This window comes from Salvia splendens, chromosome 18, assembly GCF_004379255.2.
Source record: "Salvia splendens isolate huo1 chromosome 18, SspV2, whole genome shotgun sequence".
Classification (NCBI taxonomy): domain Eukaryota; kingdom Viridiplantae; phylum Streptophyta; class Magnoliopsida; order Lamiales; family Lamiaceae; genus Salvia; species Salvia splendens.
Window position 1 is genome coordinate 1,589,993 of NC_056049.1, and position 25,008 is coordinate 1,615,000.

The window sequence follows — 25,008 nt, forward strand, 5'->3', positions numbered from 1 at the left end:
AGAAATTTACATCATAAGATTGGATATTGACTACTTAGTTAAATTAACTTTACAAAACAATAATCAACAATTTTTCCATTCAATTATATTTTATTTTAGTAACCTAATTGGTTGTCTCATCCACTACAATTTGGGCCTGTCAATTGAGGCAATGAATATCCATTGCTAAATTTATCCATAAGCCCACCAATTTTTAGGACTATTATTAAAATGTCTTCATGCAAATATACCAACCACTTCTTTAAATTAAACAAATGTGGAATGACGGATTTAAATTTAAATATATTATTCTAAGTTATATTGACTACTCCCTCGGTCCATGAATAAATGTTTCATATTTGACCGGCACGGGTTTTGAGAAATAGTTTGACTTTAGAAATAAAGTTGATAGAAAAAGTTAGTAAAATGTGGGACCTAAGTATATTGGTTTTATATTAATATCTGAGTGGAATTAGGTGATGGAACGTAGGTCCACATACTTAATATAGTAAAAGTGAAATGAAATATTTATTGGTGGATGGACGAAAAATAAAAAATATGACATTTAATACCGGACGGAGAGAATATTTGTGCTAACATGCATGTATCTACATGATTAAGACTTAAAGATGACTGGGAATAAAACAAATGAGTTACTACTATTAATGACTGGGATTATTCTATACAAAGTCAAAAGATTCATCTCTTTGAACAAAGAATTGTTTAATCCATTTTATTACAGTCGTGATATGTGGTTTTATTTTATTTTTCAAAGTTGGCAACGCATATTATAGATTATATCTCGCAAATTGAACTTTGGTTTTCTATGAATTTTATGAAATTAAATTTTTTAATAATATTTTTCTATGTTTTATAAAAATTAAACTAAATATATAAATTGAAACGAACAATATTAAACGTGCATCAAACCAGAACGGTACTCACAAAAGAAGGTCATATAAAGTATAGATATATTTTATTTAGCAAATATTTTTCTTAATACATTGTGTCTATTGTGTATGTATCGGTATGGAATATTTTGGATATTTATCATTTTATTGCGTCGGTTATTTCAATATAATTGCTTAATTTTATGTTAATGCGAAACATATAATAATACTAACTCAAAAAAAATGACTAGTATTATTGCTGCTAAATCTATACTGTTATTATAAAAATATGCATTTTGGTAAAATTTGGTATTTTCATAAACTATAAAATTAATTCACTGCATAACAATTTAACAATAATATTTAATAAAGCTACTTCGTTCGACTGTTTGACCTTATAATTTATGCTTTTTTCAACAAAGCTACCAACACAACACAAGTGGGCAAACATTAATTAAAAGTAAACATTCATTAACAGTATGTTGCATGCATTGTACATATAAAAAATATAACAAAAAGTCACATTTTCCATCATAAAATTTGTTCATTAACTCCAAAGATATCTTGCATTCTCATCACATCAACTCCAAAACTAAAACAACTTTCAATTAGTACAAAAGAAGAGAGTAAACCATAAATCATTATTACCAGAAAAATAAATTTTCAAATGTAACAAATCATCTCAATTCTCGATCTTCTTTCTTACTGCAAGGCGGAATGCTCTGTTCGTTCTTAAAGAAATTGGTTGGATCAACCATGCTTTTCACCCGAACAAGACGATCGAAATTATCCCCGAAATACTTCACTCCCCAAGCACTAGCCTGCGCGTAGCTCGTGTTCCCATCAACATTGTTCACTCCAATGTCGAGATCTCTGTTATTATAGTACGTCGCCCTCGGATTCTTCGAAACGTAGGGCGTCATGTAACTGTGGTACCTTCTGCTCCAGCTGATGTACTTTTCAGAATCATGTGCCAAACTTTCCTTCCACGCCACTGTTAAAGCAACTTTGAACATGTAAGCGCTCCTATGGGGGAAAGGGATGGCGGATTCCGAGATCTCCGCCATCCTTCCACCGTACGGGAGCATGAGCTCGAATGACTCGGCCGCCTCGGGCTCGTAGAATTGAGTGTAGAGGCCTTCTAGGGCCTCTGCAGAGATTGGCTTCACCGCATAGTCGGATTTCATTTTTAGGAGTCTCAGACCGGGTTGGTTCCGGTTAAGAAGAAACTCGAGCGGAAGTGGCGCGGGTGGCGGGATGATGGGGGCGGTCGTGAAGTATACTGTCGATTCGATCCAGCTCATTTCTGAACAATCTTCCCTTCTTACGCCCAGCTCAGGGAATCTATCTTCCAGTATGGGGAGGAGTCTGTTCACATCCCCGAGGAAGAGAGAGAAAAAAGAGGCGAGAATGGTCGGGTTGGCCCCGGTTTGGGCGGCGGTCAGCCCGAAAAAGAATATTCCAATGAATAAATCCCTGTCTAGCTTTGGCGCCATTTCCTGCCAGCGCTATATCAACTGAGTTGCGTTCTGTTCCAGTGCCCTGTTTACTGTGAACACAGTGACTTTTTCTGGAACGTCCACCAGCTGGACTTTCCAGGAAACGATCACGCCGAAACTGGCGCCTCCGCCGCCTCTGATCGCCCAGAACATATCCTCGCCCATTGATTTCTGATCCATGATTTTGCCGTTGACGTCGATTATTCTCGCGTCGATGACGTTATTGGCGGCGAGGCAGTATTTGCGCAGCAATGTGCCTTCGCCGCCTCCGCTGAACTGCCCGCCTATGCCCACTGTTGGGCAGAGGCCGGCAGGGTACGCCAGTGTGGAGCTCTTTTCTGCGATCCTGTAGTATAAAGTACCGAGCGTCGCACCGGATTGGACCCACGCGGTTTTCTCCTCGACGTCGACGTTGATTTTACTCATGTTGATCAAATCTATGATCACAAACTGGTTCTGGGAGACATAAGACAGTCCCTCCAGGTCATGGCCACCGCTTCGGACTCTGATCTCGACACCATACTGCTTGGCGCAGTATATGACAGGCGGGATTTGGGATTCGTGTTCTGGGGTTATGATCACCTGTGGCTTGGGAGTGGACTCGGACGCAAACCTCAGGTTTCGGATGGAGAACTGGAGGACGGAGTCGAAGGATTATTACAAAAAAAAACTAACTAAAATTTTGTATCTCTTCAAAACATCATTTGTAAAATTTTATAATTCACCAATTTAAGATTATATGATACTACTGTATGACACATAATTGATACATTAGTGACCTCATGCTTACTAGGGGAGATGCGGATCTCCTACGTCTCCAACAATGGTACACCATTCCTACCCCAACACTCATAACAAATAAAATAATCTTATAAACATATAAGTGATGGTGGGATTATTTTATTTTATTGGAGTTTTGGAGTAGGAATGGTGCACCATTGTTGGAGTAGGAGATCTGCTCCGCACTAGGGAGTCGGAACGGCATCCTAATGATGAGAAGGAAAAATATATTTCCAACTGACATCATCACTATGCACATGTGTACAATATGACATCATCAATATATACACAACATATGCAAAACACTAAAGAGGCACTATATTAGTCATTTGTGTCTAAATAAGAAGGCTTTGGCTTTCCAGAAGGCACCCTCCCTCTCAAATACTTGGGCATTCCCCTTGCATCAAAGAGACTAGCTACCTCAGACTACGACCAATTGATCGACAACCTGAGGGACAAGATAAAAAAATGGCCAAGCAAGACTCTTTCTTTTGCAGGGCGTTTGGAACTGATTACTTCTGTCTTGCAGGGCGTGGAATCATACTGGCTCCAAGCCTTTCCGATTCCAGAGACAGTCATTGAGAAGCTCATTGGTATTGCTCGTTCTTTCCTTTGGGGAAAGAAGTACGGTCAAGTTGCTTGGGATGATGTCTGCAAGCCAAAGAAGGAAGAAGGTTTGGGAATTAAGAACCTCAAGGCTTGGAATTCGGCGCTCCACGCCAAGATCCTCTGGAACATTCACTCAAAGAAGGACTCCCTCTGGATCCGATGGATTCATGCAGAATATCTCAGGAATGGTTCGATCTGGGAGTGGACGGCACACAAGAAGAATGATTCGGTGCTCATCAAGAAGCTCTTATCCATCCGGGATGAGATGTTGGACAGATGCACTAGAGACGAGACCACAGCACTCTGAAGCACTTGGTTCGCGGAAAAAGGGGTTCATGAGGCGTATGAGTGGTTTAGGTCGAGAGGTGGGAGACGATTCTGGGCTAAATATGTATGGAAGGACGTTGTCCCTCCTAAGTACTCGTTCATTACTTGGCTCGCACTTCGAGGACGCCTTTCCACACGAGATCGCCTTTACTTCTTTGAGAACTTGGACCCTACATGTCAACTTTGCCGACGGGAGAAGGAATCAACAAACCTTCTCTACTTCAAGTGCTCGAAGACATGGGCAGTTTGGGGATAGATCATGCTCTGGCTTGGCATTGCGAGGAGATCGACGACGATTAGGAGTGTCATCAAATGGGCCGGACGGCAGACTAGAGGATCACAGATTGTTCAGATCGCGAAGAGGATTGCACTTATGGCTTCAGTGGCAATCATTTGGAGGACGCGGAATAAGGTTATCTTTGATGGGAAAGCATGGAAAACAGCTAGGGTCATCTTTGAGATCAAGGAAGCTACCTATAGCATCTTGTACTCACGTTTCTCGCACGAGCAGGTTCTCCATCTTCCAGACAGATGATGGAGTTTCTCGGGTATTGGTTGTTTGGTCTTCAACACACTTTGAGTCACTCATCAGGGTACTCTTTTTTCCCTTGGGGAGTTTTATCCCATGGGGTTTTACCCCCAAGGGGTTTTAACGAGGCCCGCTCACTCTAGGTTTCGATGGGTGATTTGAAATGTGATCGGTCTTTGTTGTAGCCGACTTGTGGCTATGTCTTTTGTCACGACTGGCCCTTAGGGTTAATAAAAGTGGGCGATCGCGACTTAAAAGGGTTTAAATGAACGGGCATAGAAGACTAGAGTTTCAATAAAAGTTTGACCAAGAATTAAAGTTTACTAATTAAACGACCAAAGATATTTAAAATAAAAGCAAAGACCAAAGGTTTGACATTTATTAAAAGGTAACGAGTTTTCAACATTCAATCAAACAGTTTCATAGTTAAATAAAAATATAAGTAAAGAAAATATCACAGCGGAAGCATCCAAGAGAAGAGTGAAGTCATGTGTGAAGACACAACGACGCCCGGAGTTTCAAAACAACCATATTATTAATTCTGCTCAACACCACCAACCGCTCGTCGCTGCTCAACCTGCACATAGAGAAAACATATGCAGGGCTGCAAACCAGGTCACTAGACCGGCCAGCCCGTACGCTAGCACACGATCTACCATAGGTGTACACTAATCCACGTAGGGTTTGCGGCCCTACGAGGACCCGAATTCGATTTATATAACAGTGGCAACAGCCACATCAGATAGGCACGTTAAAACAAATCACGGCATGATAATCGCTTTAAACCACCCTTATAGCTCCACAGTCATACGTAAAAGATTTTAGTAAAAGAAAACCCACAAATAATGTAGGGTAGAAAAGAAGCCCACCTCGACCGTTTAGATTTCAACTACTACTTTCCCTTTGTTATCACGCTTCGCGCACGAGTTATCACCTTTAGATAATATATATCTTATCAATCAGTTACAAATAGGGATGTCAATTTAGCCCGCAACCCGTGGGCTGGCCCGAATAGCCCGCCAAATTTATAGGGTTAGGGTTAAAAATTTCCAGCCCGATAAAATCACGGCCCGATTAGCCCGCACCCGATTAACCCGCAACCCGTTAGGGCCAGACCCGAAAACCCGATGGGCTGGCCCGGAAACCCGATAAAATTTATATTGTTCTATTTGTTTGACTCTAATTCGACATTTCATTGATTATTTTATAATATAGATTACTGAAAAAATAAATTTCCATTTTATATATTAAATATATAAATTATATATTAAGTTTTTATTAATATAATAATAGATAAATGAATTAGTAACTTCAAATTCACTAAAAATATATTTAAATTTCTAAACATGCTTTAAAATTTATGTTTATTTTGCATAAATCTCAAATATTAGTATTTGATCATGTTAATATTTGAGTTTACGCATATATCTCAAATTTATCATAATTAAATATTTTACATTTTATAAATATAACTAATTTTCACTATTATTTATTGGATTGATCGCATGTTAATTTTATCGGCAGCAACCCGATTAACCCGATGGGCTAGCCCGAAACCCGAGCTTTTAGGGTTAGGGTTGAACTTTTATAACCCGAAAAAATAACAACTCGATTAGCCCGCACCCGATTGACCCGCAACCCGAATAGGGTTGGCCCGAAACCCGGTGGGCTGGCCCGATTGACATCCCTAGTTACAAACATCGATTTAATATTATGCATGTCCCCAACATTTCCCTTTTCCCATCTTTGAACACACATCACGTCATCACATATATCAATCATGTATATCACTTATAACAACATAGTTGTTTTTGTAAAGGTAGAAAACTTATAACAACATAGTTGTTTTTGTAAAGGTAGAAATCTGGCAGCACTGCGCAACCATTTTATAAAAATCCTCAAAACTTCACACGACTTCCGTTAGGGCTAAAATTTTACCACAAGGCAGTAGACTCATCAAATAACTTCCAGTTAAATATTCATATCAAAATAACCTTTTTAAGTCGGTCAAATTGAAAGCATAACCTACTGGTCGAGAAAACAGTTTCCGCCAGAAAAGCGCAGTCTACTTAAAAAATTCACCATAAATTCATCTTTCGTCCAAATGAGTTGAAATTCACACACAACATAGAACACATCATGAAGTTTACTCAGGAAAAAGAACCGATCAAATAGGAGTTCATTTGTTTGGTCAAATACATGTCGGAACATACTGTCCGAACTTACAGCTTTTCATGCCTTTAAAAATTCGAATTAGGGTTTATCCCTATTTATTCAAAATCAACCTTTTCATGGTTTTAACACACAAACATGCTCAAAAGAGTCCTTATACTCATGCTTTCGTAACATCATATATCATTCATCATAGATTCATTAAATCATCAAACAATTCATTCAAAACGCAATCACACATGCAAACACAAATTCCCACCGATTAAATCTCTTAGATTTGAAATCCTACACCCACTACGTGCATGAGGGAACAAAAGAAGAGTTTAGATGGAGAGGAATAAAGAATAGAGGCTTGAAAGTACCTTTCTTGAACAAAACAATCGGTAGAAACGTTTAAAACTCTTGGTTCTTCAACAAATTATTGGCGAATCGAAAGGATCTTGAGTAGAGTAGGAGAACAAGTGTGGGAGAGTGGAGAAGAGGGAGGGGGCGTGTGATTTGAGAGGGAGGCGTGTGAGTGTGGTGGCTAGGGCTTAGGTTTTAGCTTTATTTATAGAATTGGAAAGAATATATATCCCACAATTAATTGAAGAATTGGGAGAATAATTGAAAGAGATTTGGGGATATTTGAGGGAGGAAATGGCGTGAATAATGAGGGAGAATAAGGAGGATTTTCGAAAATCATGGCTAATTAATTAGCCTATGATTTTATTTGGTATTTCACGGAGTAGAATAAATAAATACGGAGCAGAAAAATTAATAAATCCTCCCATAAAATATAAGGAATAGGCGTGTAAAATATTCCTCTCACAAGGAATAATTTCCAAACCTTTAATAAAATACGGTAGGGAAAGATTTGCTAGGATATTCCAATTAAAACATGGAAAGAAATAATTAAGGGATCAAAATAAATAATGAATAAATTCCCTCCTCCCAAAAATTAGGAAATCTCCCTTAGGAAAATAACAGGGGCCGATTTTTATCAAGAAGGAAATAAGATAATTAGGCTTTGGATTTAATTTGGATAATTATCCCAACACAAATAATTAAATCCAAGAAAAGAATTCCTCTCCAATAGTTAATAGTGGTCGAAAATTTCTCCACAAAAGGGCAAGGTAATCATTTATGACCCTAATTACATCTCACTCCCCTTAAAATATAATTCACCGCAATATATTTCATTCCACATCAATTAATTATAGCGACGTCATAAAATCAACGAATTTGACTCGGTCAAATCAAAATTAGGTCATCAAAGCAAACACATAATAAATCGTCATTTAATTGCGGCAATCAAAGCAATAAATACAACGTCTTAGGGTTCGAAAATTAGGGTTCGAAAAGTGGGGCGTTACATCTTTTGTTCTTCCTCGGGTATGCCCGAGCGTATGATGTATACGTTTGGTTTGGTTTGGTTTGGTTTATTTCATCATTTATTCATCAAAAAAAAAAAGGCATCAGCAAGCAAGATTCATGAGAATCAAGATCAACTTAGTAAGAGAAGTGACCTCCCCCAAAACTCCATATAACTTGTAAAGGGGGAGAGATGCAATCATCCAAACAAAGGGGCCTACTCAAGTTCAAAAATTTACAAATCTACGCGAAGGAGTCCAGTCGAGCCGAGATGAGCTTTTTTACCGCGTTAGAAACACCTTTCTCATACCATTTCAGTATCAGGATGGAGCAGTTCTTCGTATTCCAGCTGCAAAAGAGCAACATTCGTGACTATTATCAGAGCTTTGAGAAATTTTGATGAAAAACAAGGTGAAAAGTGAAGAATTATCCATCTACCGTACTTGACTGCATTCTAGTTTCATCCTTCTGTACTCTTCCTGCGCTTGTCTTGAACGGAACATAGCCTGCACTTTGACAACGGACCTCTCGACACGCTCCTCAGCTTGCTTCCTGCTGGCCTTGAAGAAGTTCTCTTCCGCGTCACTCTCTTGATTCGGATCGTGAAGAGTCTCATCAGCTTGGACTTCAAGTCCGCAGAAGCCTTTCCTTTTCCGGCGCCATCGCAGTATTGCTTTCTCGAGGATACCAACATAGATTGACAAAATTTAAGAGATTTTCATACGCCCCTGCAATTGTGGGCCAGAATGGCACATCGGATTTCATAGTGTGAGTAGGTAAAACAAGAGATAGAGAGATAAAATTCATCATCGATCTAATACCATATTTGAAATGAGTCACTCACCGTCATAATATGTGGGACCTAATTTAAGAGATTTTAACACAAACCAAGAGTGATTCTTGCGTTTGGTTGAAAATATTTAAATCGTTACACCATACAAACGACATACATCACAAGCTGTAATAAAAATAAATAAATACTCCCTCCGTCCCGCACTACTCGCACTTATTTCCTTTTTGGGCGTCCCAAGTTACTTGCACTCTTTCCATTTTTAGTAAAAAATTTCACCTACAGCCGTCATTTTTGACTTTCATATACACTCATTCCTTAATCTCCGAGCCGAAAAGAAAATGAGCGAGTAGCCCGGGACGGAGGGAGTATAACAACTGTGTAAGGGGGGAAAAGAATAGTAAGGAACAAAAAAGTATAGTCACAAATGGAGCATGTATGTTTACCTTTTGGGTTCTAACGTATATACAATTTGAGGTCGAAGTTGTCGTACTCTTCTTGCTGCTCCTTTATAATTTGTTGTGCCGAGGCCACTATAGAAGCGCCGCATTCAACAATACTAATTTCTTGGAGAGTTGAGATATCTCCAATGGCGCTGGGGATTTCCTCTAGCCTATTAGAGTTTAATACATGCAGCTTCCGGAGTTTAGGGAAGTTGGTCTCATTGGCTTTCCAGCGCACCAGATTTAAGAATTGTAACAGAAGGAACAGCCGTGAGCGAAATTGATCTCCTTCTGTCACCTCCCACTCTTCCTCTTCCTCTTCCGCCGTTTCTCCCTCTCTTTCGAATGGACAATCCATTATTCTCAGCACTTCCAGATTCGGTAGTGTACACAGAGTTGTCAACAAACTTCTAAATACTACACAACCAAGAAGAGATAACTTTCTAAGATTAGATGGAAATCTGAGTTTGTGCAGAAAACGGCTACCATCTTTATCCAATTGAGATTCGCAAAGCAATATTTCGAGCTTGTGAAGATGGCTAAGATCAACTTCAATGTTTGGTGAGTCTTCATAATAGATTCCCAACTTTATGATATTTGGTATTCCTTCAAAAAAGCCACTACTAATCAGCTTAGGAGTTATCCACACAATGTAAAGAGTCTGCAGCTTCTTGAGATCAAATTTTATCTTCTTGATTTTCATTATAAATTCTGCAAACTTAATATGTATTAGCTCATACATCTCCCATAATTCAGATGTCACATAGCGCATAAAGTGTGGACAAATCAAGGTTTGCAGATTGTGCAATCTTGACATTCCATCAGGTAAACCCGAAGAGCAGTTGATAGCTAAGTAGCGTAGGTTGACAAGTTGTAAAATTTCTTCTGGGAACTCCTCCAATAACATACCCATAATATCCAAGATCCTAACCAATCTTAACATGCATAAAACAGGGGATACATTGATCTTATCACTAGTGCATATAAAAGATCGGGCAAGTGACATTAATTGGGGTGAAGCACACACATCCTCCATGTCATATGATGACTCAACACTTACACGCCGCATCGAATTCTTAACGTGTAAAAACTTCTCCTCATTAGCTTTCCTTATACATAAATCCCTCAAAAGATCATGGACAGAGTAACTCAATGCTTTCCCATTTTGCTTTTTTTGTGTAACCAAAAGTAGATTCCTCTCCACGAGAAGTTTTAAATAATCCTTAGCCTCTTCCTCCAAACTCTTATCACCAATAGATTTCACAAATCCCTCAGCTATCCATAGCCTCATAAGTCTAGATCCCTTTATGTTGCTATCTTCTGGAAAAGCCCCCATATATAAGAAACATGGTTTCAAGTAAATGGGTAAGTGGTTATAACTCAAGGAGAGTATATTGGAGAACCGCTCCTCAGATTCAACAATGGAAGCTCTTACATCTGTTGAAAGATGCTTCCATGCATCTATTGATCTTTCGACCTTTGACAATAGCCCACCAATAACTTGAATGGCAAGGGGAAGCCCGCCGCATTCACTCGCAATCTTAATTCCTATCCATTGGAAATCAAGAGGGCAATCCTCTTCTCCAAACACAATTTGGCGAAGTAAATCCCAACTTGCTGACATATTAAGCAATTGCATGTCATGATGTAAACTCTTGGAGTTTACAATATATTGGGCTACATGAGCTTCCCTGGTCGTGATCACAACTCGACTCCTGTTATTGTTGTTTGGGAGATACATCCTTATCTCATCCCAGAACTTGGGGCTCCATATATCATCTAACACAATCATGTATCTGCGCCCAAACAACCTCTGATACAGTATATCTTTCAACTCATCTTCATTACATCCATTTAGTTCATCATCAATCTTTTCATCTGGGCGACGAAGAAGACTTAATAGAATATCTCGCATATTGGGAAGTTGTGAAATTGCAGCCCAACCACGATAATCAAAGTGGGAAATAATGAGGCGATCATCATAAAGATTTCGAGCAAGAGTGGACTTACCTATGCCACCCATCCCAGTAATAGGGATGATCTCCAGCTTGGTCTGCATATTTGTAAGTCGATCCTTCAACTGCAGCATATCTGCATCAACTCCCACCAAATTGTTCTTGGAGGTCCATAAAGCTGGCATCTTCTTTTCCACCACCTCCACGAGGTTTACAGATTCAAGTTGTTGAATTGCTAGCTGCACATCATGCGAGGAAGAAGCGCCACTCGATGATGAAAGGCTAGTTGAGATCGTCTTCTTCCTCTCCATGAGCTTCTGCACTTGTTCCATTGCCAAATCCAGCTCTTCAGTTACTTGCTGCAGATCTGGTGTGGAAAAGGTCAAGCTCGGGCTTTGGGGGTTGGAAAGCTTTTGATAAACCATGTGTGATTCAATAATGTCTTCTGCTTTATATGAAGCATCTCTGATTCGGCTCTCCAATTTACTTGGTAGTATATTGGTGAGGGAAGGCTTTTCAAGAATCTGCAGCAGAGATTCAACCTTTTCGAACAGGGATTGGAGTTGTGGTTTGTTGTGATCAAATTTCCAGCATGTTTGTTGAGGATCAAGGATTTGCTGTAGGATGGTGAGGAGGGATTGAAGGTTGTAAGCCATTTTTCCAATCTCTTCCTAATTCTCACTGGAAAAAGGAATTGCAGAATCTATGACAAGTTGATCCACAACGCTGACCTCAAGAATGAGTGGTCGACAATAATTGCCCGATTCCAAAAAGAATGCAAATAATGGATAAGTTGCAGTGCCAAGTGGGAGGCGGATCCTCTGCAGTGGAGGAAATACACAGCACCATGTTGTGCTAGGAAACGACGCCGTATTGCATTCTATTTCCTTATTGTGATTCTGATTACTAACCACTTACTTTAGGTATTAGGAGTAGTAATTAATTATTCATTTTACAACATTTTTTTACAGAGAAATGGAAATAAAATAATAGTAATAAATTATTATGAAGAAACTCAAATTTATTATAAATTATGATAATCATAATCATTTTTGTTAAACATTTAATTTAATTTTTCTATTAATACTTTAGCCAATAATCAAGTTTGTCAAATAATCCCCCCTTTCTTAAAATAGACTATTTGCTATTTTGGAATATCTCTTATTAAATTTCATTTAAAGAAACTTTTTCCTTTATAATAAAATGGGTCACACTGTCCACTAACAATACTCTAATCATTTTTTTTTATTTTTTCTATTTCTCTCATTTTATCAACTGTGTATTAAAACTCGTTCAGTTTCAAATGTTATCTAGTACTCTTTTTTAAGGACGAGGAAGTAATAAATTTTAATAGGTTAATTTAAAAAATAGTTTTTCTTATATTGTTCTTTTAATTTATTAATTTTTAATTCTACATCTACATTGTTAAATCTTTTCAAATAAAAAATCTTTGTGAGATTTAATGGCATATATATCTTTATCGGGATATGATCCGTTGCTAACTTTTTTTTAAGTTGATAACTTGTTAACTCATCAATGTAATATATTAAAAATGCCAACATAAACTTAAGTTGATGTTTTAATACGTTATGTTGACATTGATATTTAAAATGTCAACACGGTTTATTAAAATGTCAACACAAATATGCGTTGACATTTTAATGTGATCGTATTGATATTTTTAATACATTACATTAATGAGTTAGCAATTTAAGAAAAGTAAGCAACGTATCATACCCGCTATCTCTCTATATAGTACTTCCTACACCCCTCTGTAGCTGAGTCGTATTCTTTTTTGGGTTGTCACACTGTAGCTGAGTCGTTTCTCTTTTTTGGCAACACAAACTTGATTGTGCGCTAAAGTATTAATAGAAAAATTAAATTAAATGTTTAACAAAAATGATTATGATTATCATAATTTATAATAAATTCAAGTTTCTTCATAATAATTCATTACTATTATTTTATTTTGTATACATTATTCGCTTCCATTTCTATGTAAACAAAATGTTGTAAAATGAATAATTAATTACTACTCCAAATACCTAAAGTAAGTGGTTAGTAATCAGAATCACAAATCAGATAAGGAAATAGAATGCAATACGGCGTCGTTTCCTAGCACAGCATGGTGCTGTGTATTTCCTCCACTGCAGAGGATCCGCCTCCTGCTAAGTGTCCTGTGACTTATTTATAGAGGACGATAGAGAAGTTGGACAACATAATTAACACTAGTATACTGTTGAACTTTATTGGAAGTGGAGAAACCTTTTAATTATTTTCTCGTTTTGTGTGTACTAAGTTTACTTCTGATTATATATAGTCGGTCTACCATATATGCTGATTACTAGTACATTTTAAAATTTATGGATTTAATCTTTCTTCTATTTAAAATTTTTTCAACAATACAAAATGCCAACAACTTTATCAAGTTTTTGTTATTTATATGTATAATAATACATTGCACTCCCTCCATTCCATAAAATATGCGCTCTTTCCTTTCTAATGCAATTTAGATTCAGTACATGTTTTAATACAAAATTGGTAAAGTAAGAGAAAAATAGAGAAAAAAAGTAATTAAAATATGGTTAGTGGAGAATGTATCTCACCTCATTAGAGAGAAAATAGTTTCAACAATTAGAAAGTGCATATTCTTGTGGGACATACTAAAAAAGGAAGAGTGCATATTCTTATGGGACAATAGGAGTATATATTAAGTACAAGAGTGATATAAGTAGAGTAGTAAATATTTAGATTTCATAAATTTTAAAACATTTATTTTGTTACATAGAGAATAAGATGCAATATGGATCACAAATTATAAATACTTTAGGACAAAAAAATAAAAATCAATATAAAAGATAATTTTAACTAAAAAAATATAACAAAATAATATATACTTAGAAATTAGTAAAAGTTTAGATTTCATAAAGTATTTGTAGCTTTTATTTTCATAATAAAAAGAAATATGAATTGATAAGATAAAAAAGTAAAGAATGAAAAAAATATATTCTTGTTGAGGGTAGAACCCTAGACCTCTTAGTTAAAATCCTAAAGCTATTGCACTACTAGATTTTATATGGTACTTTTTGAAACATATAGTACTCCATATTTTTAGACTCCACGGAGGGAGCGGATATTCCATTTTCAGCTCGATTCAAGGGAAAATTTAGACTCTTCAAACAACTTGACTGGGGAGCGTTATTCTCCTATTCATCCCTTAGATCCTTTATTCTTCTTAATATAAACCGTTAGATCTCATTCATCAACGGTCCAGATGATCTGCATTATTACACTACAATGGTGCATTATTAGTCGGTGTGCATTATTCAACTGAAAATCTGCATTATTATACTATAATAGTGCATTATTAGTCGGTGTGCATTATTCAATGGAAAATCTGCATTATTAAATGACACGTGGTACTAATCTAACCGTCGGATGACAAAATCGTGGGGCTGAAATCAAGAAGGAAAAAGGAGAAAATATGCAAAAAGGAAATGAATACATCCCCAACTTGACTAGATTATATATGATGATTTTTGAAACAAATAATGTTTTTGATTCATGAGATTCAATCTCAACTAAAATAATCTCACAACTAAAATTATTTTAGTAAAATGTCATGAATCAAAAACATTAACTAAGTAAAAGGTTCATACGACATGTAATTTCGCGAAAGATTTCAATTCTAGTTTGAAATTACAATTGAATGTGTAGATGTTAATTGCTTAGTTGCAATCACTGATGCAGATTGAAGCCATAAACGAGCTCCATCAGCTGAGGAGACTCAGGAGCCGTCAGATCTTCAGCTGAGTGTTGTTTTAATCCTAGCCGTAGGATTTGAAAAGTTAGTTAAAAATGTTGTTAGGCGCCTGTTTAAAAGGAAAGAGGGGGAAACTTGTATGTTCGAGATTTTCCCAAATTCAATCTGTAATTCTTCCAAGTTTTGATACAATCTTCGAGAATTCTTTCCCAAAACACTTTGTCGTCGTTTCCAATCAAACACATCTCCGATTTAATTCGTTACAAGTGGCGCCGTCTGTGGGAACGTCGGAGGTGTTGATATTTGGCATCTGTTTGAAGCTCTGGATCGAATGCAATGGCTTCGAGATTTGAAGCGGAGAAGTTCACGGGCAAGAACGATTTCGGTCTTTGGAGAATGAAGATCCGAGCGTTGCTGATACAGCAGGGTTGGCGGACGCGCTGAACAAAGATGATCCAGATGCGGTGCTCGATGAGAAGGCCAAGATCAAGCGGTCGGAAGTACATGAGGCCCCAGCCGCCGCCGCTGAAGTGGCCCCCGGCCCCGACTGTCGGGCAGAAACCGGCGGGAAATCCTAAAACCGGGCTTTTCTCAGCGATTCTGTAGTATAATGCGCCGATGGTCGCGCCGGCTCCGACCCAAGCGGTTTTTTTCTTAACATCAACAGTTATTTCGCTGAGAATGATCAGATCAATAATCATGAAGGGGCGTTGTGCGACGTATGATAGTCCCTCGAAGTCATGGCCTCCGCTTCGGGTTCTAATCTTTATGTTTGAGCTTTTGGCGCAGTATATGACAAGCGGGATTTGAGATTCGTGTTCTGGGGTTATGATCGCGAGTGGTTTAGGGTTAGATTCTGTGGCGAATCTCGGGTTTCGGATGGAGAATTGGAGGATGGAAGTGTAAGAAGGATTGGTTGTTGTGAAAATTATATTTTTGGAAATGGAAGAGTAGCTGTGGAGTTTTTGGGATAGGCAATCGAGAAAAAGGCGGCGGCCGACGCCATATGCCGCCGGCGAGAATGAAAAGAGCACGAGAAGAAGGAAAGTAAAAGATGAATTCATTGTTAGGTTTTTGTAGGATGGAATAGGTCTTAACTTATTACTAGATATACTTTTTATAGAACATTCACTCTAGTGTCATAATCAAGATAATATTATATCATGTGTATGCATATAGATATTTTGTAAATGGAGGAAGTTGAAATTGAAAAAGTTGCTTATGAAAGCACCATATATAGTGTATGCTTTTATAAGATTTGTGTGTGTGTGTGAAAGTTTTCCTATCAACATTTTACAAAAGTTAAAATTCATCATTCCATACAGACTTTTGAGTTTTGACATACAACAACACAAGGTTCAACCACTGGCTCAAGTTGTATAATTCAATTTGATCACTATAAACATGTGGACAGTGGATATATAAGATATTTTATTCGTTTTGAACAGAAGAATTTAATCTTTATTCATTATTCTTAAGACAATTGCCCGACAAATAAATCAGTCCAAAAGAAAGCATATTCGTTATTGCATAATCTAGCTGTATGACCAATATTTGTCATAAAATGAGTGTCATATTTTTAAATTTTTTTTTTTGGAATTGAGTGTTTACTTTAGAGAAATAAGCCACTTTTATCTATATAAATAAAATAAACTTTTATTTTAATAATGAAAACGCAATAATGGAGGTCGGTTTTAATGTTTTATGTGTATAAGAAATTGATTCGACATTGGGTTGCTCGAAATTCGGAACGGAAACTATTTGGAAGAAATAGATAATTTCTTTTTTTATTTTTATTATCAAATAAAAATATCTTTCCAAAAGTCGTGCTTATATTCTTCATTGCACGACTTTCTTAATGTATGCCCTATTAAAAAATAGTCAGTCACCTCCTTAAAAGAACTAATTAGTGGAATGATTATTCAAACTTATATAGATGTTGCATGATTGTCAAGTCGATTTAGAACAAAATTTAAGAGATTGATCCATCATCAAGGTCGACCATTTTTCCTTCAACAAGTGGAGGATAAACAATAGTAATAATAATTTAGTGAGGTTATTTGTTAAGAGAGAATTCCCTTAACAAGATTCCGGCATCGCGATTGCTATCGGCGGTAAAAGGTAGTCGCGGGAGCTTTGTCCGTCGATCAAACCAAGAACAATACAAAATTGAAATAAAAGGGTGAAAATAAAATAGGATAATTGTATTTCTGGATTGATCTAGAAAAATACAATGACTCCTATTTATAAGACTAGCTTAACTTAGTGAACAAGAAAATAAAAATCCTAAGAGATATATGGAAAAAATATGCTAAATCAATACTAAATTAAGTAAGAATATGCTAAATAAATACTAAACTAAATAATAGAGATATAAGGATATAGTGAAGATACGCTCGTATCATTGTTCTTAGAAATTTACATCATAAGATTGGATATTGACTACTTAGTTAAATTAACTTTACAAACAATAATCAACAATTTTTCCATTCAATTATATTTTATTTTAGTAACCTAATTGGTTGTCTCATCGACTACAATTTGGGCCTGTCAATTGAGGCAATGAATATCCATTGCTACATTTATCCATAAGCCCACCAATTTTTAGGACTATTATTAAAATGTCTTCATGCAAATATACCAACCACTTCTTTAAATTAAACAAATGTGGAATGACGGATTGAAATTTAAATATATTATTCTAAGTTATATTGACTACTCCCTAATAAATATTTCATATTTGACCAGTACCTCAAAATAGTTTGACTTTAGAAATAAAGTTGATATAAAAAGTTAGTGAAATGTGGGGCTTAAGTATATTGATTTTATATTAATACCCGAGTGAAATAAGGTGGTGGAATGTAGGGTTCACATACTTAATATAGCAAAAGTAAAATGAAATATTTATTGGTGGACAGACGAAAAAGGAAAAATAAAATATTTAATACGGGACTGAGAGAATATTTGTGCTAACATGCATGTATCTACATGGTTAAGACTTAAAGATGACTGGGAATAAAACAAAATGAGTTACTACTATTAATGACTAGGATTATTCTATACAAAGTCAAAAGATTCATCTCTTTGAACAAAGAATTGTTTAATCCATTTTTTTACAGTCATGATATGTGGTTTTATTTTATTTTTCAAAGTTGGCAACGCATATTATAGATTATATCTCGCAAATTGAACTTTGGATTTCTATGAATTTTATGAAATTAAATTTTTTTAATAATATTTTTCAATGTTTTATAAGTATTAAACTAAATATATGAATTGAAACGAACAACATTAAACGTGCATCAAACTAGAACGGTACTCACATATGAAGGTCATATAAAGTATAGATATATTTTATTTAGCAAATATTTTTCTTAATACATTGTGTCTATTGTGTATATATCGGTATGGAATATTTTGGATATTTATCATTTTATTGCGTCGGTTATTTCAATATAATTGCTTAATTTTATGTTAATGCGAAACATATAATAATACTAACTCAAAAAAAATGACTAGTATTATTGTTGCTAAATCTATACTGTTATTATAAAAATATGCATTTGGGTAAAATTTGGTATTTTCATAAACTATAAAATTAATTCACTACATAACAAATTAACAATAATATTAATAAAGCTACTTCGTTCGACTGTTTGACCTTATAATGTATGCTTTTTTCAACAATGCTACCAACACAACACAAGTGGGCAAACATTAATTTAAAGTAAACATTCATTAACAGTATGTTGCATGCATTGTACATATAAAAAATATAACAAAAATCACATTTTCCATCATAAAATATGTTTATTAACTCCAAAGATATCTTGCATTCTCATCACATCAACTCCAAAACTAAAACAACTTTCAATTAGTACAAAAGAAGAGAGTAAACCATAAATCATTATTACCAGAAAAATAAAATTTCAAATGTAACAAATCATCTCCATTCTCAATCTTCTTTCTTACTGCAAGGCGGAATGCTCTGTTCGTTCTTAAAGAAATTGGTTGGATCAACAATGCTTTTCACCCGAACAAGACGATCGAAATTATCCCCGAAATACTTTACTCCCCAAGCACTAGCCTGCGCGTAGCTCGTGTTCCCATCAACATTGTTCACTCCAATGTCGAGATCTCTGTTATTATAGTACGTCGCCCTCGGATTCTTCGAAACGTAGGGCGTCATGTAACTGTGGTACCTTCTGCTCCAGCTGATGTACTTTTCAGAATCATGTGCCAAACTTTCCTTCCACGCCACTGTTAAAGCAACTTTGAACATGTAAGCGCTCCTATGGGGGAAAGGGATGGCGGATTCCGAGATCTCCGCCATCCTTCCACCGTACGGGAGCATGAGCTCGAATGACTCGGCCGCCTCGGGCTCGTAGAATTGAGTGTAGAGGCCTTCTAGGGCCTCTGCAGAGATTGGCTTCACCGCATAGTCGGATTTCATTTTTAGGAGTCTCAGACCGGGTTGGTTCCGGTTAAGAAGAAACTCGAGCGGAAGTGGCGCGGGTGGCGGGATGATGGGGGCGGTCGCGAAGTATACTGTCGATTCGATCCAGCTCATTTCTGAACAATCTTCCCTTCTTACGCCCAGCTCAGGGAATCTCTCTTCCAGTATGGGGAGGAGTCTGTTCACATCCCCGAGGAAGAGAGAGAAAAATGAGGCGAGAATGGTCGGGTTGGCCCCGGTTTGGGCGGCGGTCAGCCCGAAAAAGAATATTCCAATGAATAAATCCCTGTCTAGCTTTGGAGCCACTTCCTGCCAGCGCTGTATCAACTGAGTTGCATTCTGTTCCAGTGCCCTGTTTACTGTGAACACAGTGACTTTTTCTGGAACGTCCACCAGCTGGACTTTCCAGGAAACGATCACGCCGAAACTGGCGCCTCCACCGCCTCTGATCGCCCAGAACATATCCTCGCCCATTGATTTCCGATCCATGATTTTGCCGTTGACGTCGATTATTCTCGCGTCGATGACGTTATCAGCGGCGAGGCCGTATTTGCGCAGCAATGTGCCTTCGCCGCCTCCGCTAAACTGCCCGCCTACACCCACTGTTGGGCAGAGGCCGGCAGGGTACGCCAGTGTGGAGCTCTTTTCTGCGATCGTGTAGTATAAAGTACCGAGCGTCGCACCGGATTGGACCCACGCGGTTTTCTCCTCGACGTCGACGTTGATTTCACTCATGTTGATCAAATCTATGATCACAAACTGGTTCTGGGAGACATAAGACAGTCCCTCCAGGTCATGGCCACCGCTTCGGACTCTGATCTCGACACCATACTGCTTGGCGCAGTATATGACAGGCAGGATCTGGGATTCGTGTTCTGGGGTTATGATCACCTGCGGCTTGGGAGTGGACTCGGACGCAAACCTCAGGTTTCGGATGGAGAACTGGAGGACGGAGTCGAAGGACGAGCTAGCGGTGGAGTGAACGTCGTTGGCGAAGTAGGTGTTGTTCATGGACTCGTGAGAGAGACACGTCAGGAAATCCTCGTGCTCGTCGGCAGAAGCTGCCGAGGCGCACGAGAAGATGAGGAGGAGAGTGAGTGAGAGGGTTGGGATGGAAGGAGTCTTCATGGTTAACGATTGTGTTAGAAGATGATGGTTTGTATGACAGTTGGGATGGTAGTTTCTATTTATAAGAATTTGAGGGTTGGAAGTTAGTGTTAGTTTTGTTTATTTAATTGCCTTATGTTAGTATTGAAGTACTAATAGTTACTCAATATTCAAACATGTAGTGCAGCCTTATTTGATTTTCATTTTTCAGAGACAAGGAGTAAGAGAAGTAGGGAGTAATTTTTATTTTTTATTATATACAGTATATATTTGGCGGCTCACACCAGCAGTCTACATGGAATGTTATTTCAAAATGTGTAGGTTTCTTGGTCATTTCTTAGTCACTTAAATGGACCATTTGTTTAATTAGGATAAAAAAATATCACTTGCAACCTATCGTTGTCGATGTAGTAGCTGGCACAAGATGAATTTTGTCTGTGACATATGGAAATAACATGATAGCATATATACTAGTTATTAAATATGTTGTGTCGCATGGTGTTTGTATTACACTCGCTCATTCTCTCGATAAATTATGTAATAGTTATATCACCGTAAACAAATTGATGAATCAAAATAAAATATAGACATAAATGTTAATCCAGTGGTAGAGTGATTAATGTCTAAAGTCAAAGTTTCAAGCTCCTATCTACTCTGACACAATCCTTAATTAAAAGTTTTGTTTATGTTAAAAATAAAAGATAGATACGCCACAAGTACAAAAAAAAATCATATTCATCGTCAAATGATGAAAAAGAGTTTATAAATACTGTTTAAGTCACTTAAATAAAACAAAATTACTTTGGTCAAAATACTTTTCAAACCAAAGTACATCAAATTCAAACCGAAGTTTCGAGTCATGAATATTGGGATAGATAATGATTTTATTTTTGTAAGCCCAAAAGTATGTTTTATTTTGGGCCCAAGGTAACTCAACAAGCCCATTAATATTTTAAGCCCAATCAATTTTTGGGTGTGGGCTGATGATGGAAAGAGTTGGTCGGATTAAAGAGGATAAAATAAAGCATGGGGCTAATTGTTGAATTGGTTGATCAACACACTATAGTGGGTTACGAATATATGATTAGGTTCGGGATTTAATTATAACCTACTTTCTAAAAATGGCCAAACTTAACATGTTTTTTCTTTTGATTTAAGACTAAGACAATTACCACTATCTCAGTGGCTAATCCTTATGTTGATTTCTAAACCCATAAGAGACGTTCGTCTAAAGATTTAAGACTGCTTCATACCTAAAATTAAGGATCGATCATCTAACACGTTATTTAATTGATTGACATATAAAGAAAAGATGATTCAAATATACATTTCACACTCAGGAAAAATATTCTAACCTTTATTTTGAAAATTAATCAATTTATAAGTACAATATATAGAACAAGTTGCCGGTTAGTGTTTCTAAGTCCACCTAGAATTGAACGGTGGAATGCTCTGTTCATTCTTGAAGAAATTGGTCGGATCAACAACTGTCTTCACCCGAACAAGACGATCGAAATTGTCCTTGTAATATTTCTTCCCCCAAACGCTGGCTTGTGCATAACTCGTCTTCCCATTAGGGTTATTCACTCCAATATCGAGATCTCTGTAGTTGAAATACGCTTCCCTGGGCGAGCTTGAGACATAAGGAGTCATGTACTCGTAATACCTTCGAGTCCAGCTTATATATTTCCCCGCATCCGCAGCCTCGGAGTTTTGCCATGAAGCAACACTAGAAAGCATGTAGAGTGCGCCAGCTCTGTGGGGAAACGGAGTCTCTGATTCCGATATTTCATCCATTCTTCCCCCATATGGTACCGTGTAGTATATCGTCTCATCCGATGCTTCCGGTTCACGTAACAGACTCACCATACCTTTAAACACGTTTAAAGGAATGGGTGTCCGGACATAATCCGACTTGGCTTTGAACTGCCTCCGACTGGGCTCAGTCCGATTGAGCAGAGTATCTAGTGGATAGATTGGCAATTGGCTGCTAAATAAGGTGGATTGGATCCAGCTCATTTCTATGCAGTCTTTTCTCATTAGCCCTAACTCGGGGAAGATTTCTTGCATGTATGAAACTAGCCTGTCGGCGCCGCCTTGGAAAACTGAGAAGAAGTTAACTTGGACCGTCGTGTTCACCTTTAATACGATTACAGCGACAAATAGATCTTTTTCGGCTTTAGGAGCTACATATTGCCAGCGGTGCCAGAGCTCTGTGCCGTTCTGTTCTTCCACGCTTCTGGTGATTGAGAAAACCGTGACTGTTTTTGGAACATCCACCAGTTGCACCTTCCAGCCAGTGATCACGCCAAAACTGGCACCTCCGCCGCCTCTGATCGCCCAGAACAGATCCTCTCCCATTGATTTTCTATCCAGAATTCTTCCATGAACGTCGATTATTCTTGCATCAATAACGTTATCTCCGGCTAGGCCATGCTTTCTCATCATAGCGCCGTAGCCACCTCCACTATAGTGGCCACCGACACCTACGGTAGTGAAAATAGCCCCTGGAAACCCTAGAGTAGGGCTCTTTTCTGCAATCATGTAGTATACGGTACCAGTGGTCGCACCTGCTTCGATCCATGCTGTTTTGTCCTCCACATTGACTTTGACTTCACTGATATTGATCAAATCGATGATCACAAACGGGACTTGTGACACATAAGACAATCCCTCCGTGTCATGGCCACCACTCCGAGTTCTGATTTCCAGACCAGTTTGTCTGGCACAACGTACGATAGGCGGGATCTGGGATTCTTGCTCTGGGGTTATGATCACTTGCGGTTTAGGAGTGGATTCCGATGCGAATCTAGGGTTGTGGATGGAGAATTGGAGGATGGAAGTGTAGGAGGAGTTTGAAGGAGTGAAAACATCACTGGAAATGGAGGAGTAGTTCTTGAATCGGTAGGTGAGACATCGAAGGAAGTTGTCTTGTTTGTTAGCAGAAGCCGCCAAAGTTGATGATAATATGAGAAGAAAGAATGAAAGGGCTGAGTTTGAAAGATTTTTCATGATTTTGGGTTTTGAAAATATGAGTTTTAAGTTTTAAGTTTGTGTTTGTTGTTTTTGGGTTTTATAAAGCAAGTTCCAACAATTGCAGGAGGTGTTTATATAAATATTATTCTTCCTATTTTTTTTTCAACGGTTGATTTCTGAATTCTGAATTTTTAATTATGCGACAGCTAAGATCGGTGACCTCAGATTGCTGAATTACTTCTGGATCTACTTAATGAGATAATTGACTACATACCAATCCTTTTTCCGTCCTAAAAAAATACTAAGAACTATTTCTATTTTGGTGAATCCTCAAAATTTTATATTTTCTATTTTATAAAGCTTTTGAGGATTCAACAATAATTTATAAAAACTATTTCCATCAATTTTTTTCTTTCTCTATCTTATTTACTATCTTATTTACGTGTATTAAATCTCGTGTCGTTTCAAAAGTTTTAATTTTTATAAAATGAAGATAGTATTAACCAAGTCATGGTTTTGGTAAGCGATGAACTCATTATTTTATGATATATATATTGACATTCAATCGGTAGAAAATGGAATAAGTCAATAAAATTTTATTTTAGGTATAACGGTCAAGTAAATCGTCCGGACCATGACCAATCGACCATATAACATTATTAATTGAAACCTAATTTAATTAATATATTTTTGTTTATAAACTTAGGGACGGAGGAATGTATGATTTGAACCACTAAATTTTAGACACAATTCTGTTTTTTTAATTAGTCTCTTTTATATCTCTGTAATTAAAATAAATGATTGAAAATTAGAAATAAAACATAAATTTCTAAAGATGATATATATTATAAATGATCATTTTATAAACTGAAATCAAACTTGGTATTCATACTATATTAAATATAAATTGTGCCTGAGTGCTGGATATACTCAAACCAATAGTTAAAAAGTAAATACAGAATACAATAAAATGAATTGAAAAAAATGAATAACGTGATTAAAAAGTTTCTAATAGTATTTGCCTAGAGCTAAGCCCAACAATAGTTAAAGCCCACAAGTTTTATGGGTCTGGACTGATGATGGAAAATATATAATTGTAAAAGTAAATAAAGTGCAGGGTTCAATACCAATTTATGATTAGGTTTGGTATTTAATTCAAACCCAATTTAATATGTAATTTTCAAGCAAAGAAACAAAGATTCAAATATATGCTGCACAATGTCAAAATATAACAATTATATTGCAAATTAATCAATTTATAAGTAGAATAAGCTCCTCTTAATTCCCTATCAAAGTCCACATAATTAGAATGCAAAGTTGGAATGCTCTGTTCATTCTTGAAGAAATTGGTCGGATCAATTACCATTTTGACCTTAACAA

General features: G+C 37.0%; 3 protein-coding genes and 1 pseudogene across 3 annotated transcripts; all 4 read right to left on the reverse strand.

Moving 5' to 3' along the window:
• Positions 1-1,546: 1,546 nt before the first annotated feature.
• Positions 1,547-16,160, reverse strand: LOC121777840 (annotated as a pseudogene).
• Positions 8,256-12,137, reverse strand: LOC121777469 (putative late blight resistance protein homolog R1B-16). The gene is made up of 3 exons (XM_042174737.1): positions 9,375-12,137; positions 8,582-8,866; positions 8,256-8,487 (listed from the first exon to the last, which is right to left on the reverse strand). Exon 1 carries the CDS (start codon positions 11,980-11,982, stop codon positions 9,385-9,387), a length of 2,598 nt encoding a protein of 865 aa, XP_042030671.1. The 5' UTR covers positions 11,983-12,137; the 3' UTR covers positions 8,256-8,487; positions 8,582-8,866; positions 9,375-9,384.
• A 2,772-nt stretch (positions 16,161-18,932) lies between the features above and the next one.
• On the reverse strand, positions 18,933-20,713 carry LOC121776296 (tetrahydrocannabinolic acid synthase-like). The gene has a single exon (XM_042173465.1). It carries the CDS (start codon positions 20,671-20,673, stop codon positions 19,045-19,047), a length of 1,629 nt encoding a protein of 542 aa, XP_042029399.1. The 5' UTR covers positions 20,674-20,713; the 3' UTR covers positions 18,933-19,044.
• Positions 20,714-22,071: 1,358 nt separating this feature from the next.
• LOC121777841 (cannabidiolic acid synthase-like) lies at positions 22,072-23,664 on the reverse strand. The gene has a single exon (XM_042175191.1). The coding sequence runs from the start codon at positions 23,662-23,664 to the stop codon at positions 22,072-22,074; it is 1,593 nt and encodes a 530-aa protein (XP_042031125.1).
• Between the last annotated feature and the right edge of the window lie 1,344 nt (positions 23,665-25,008).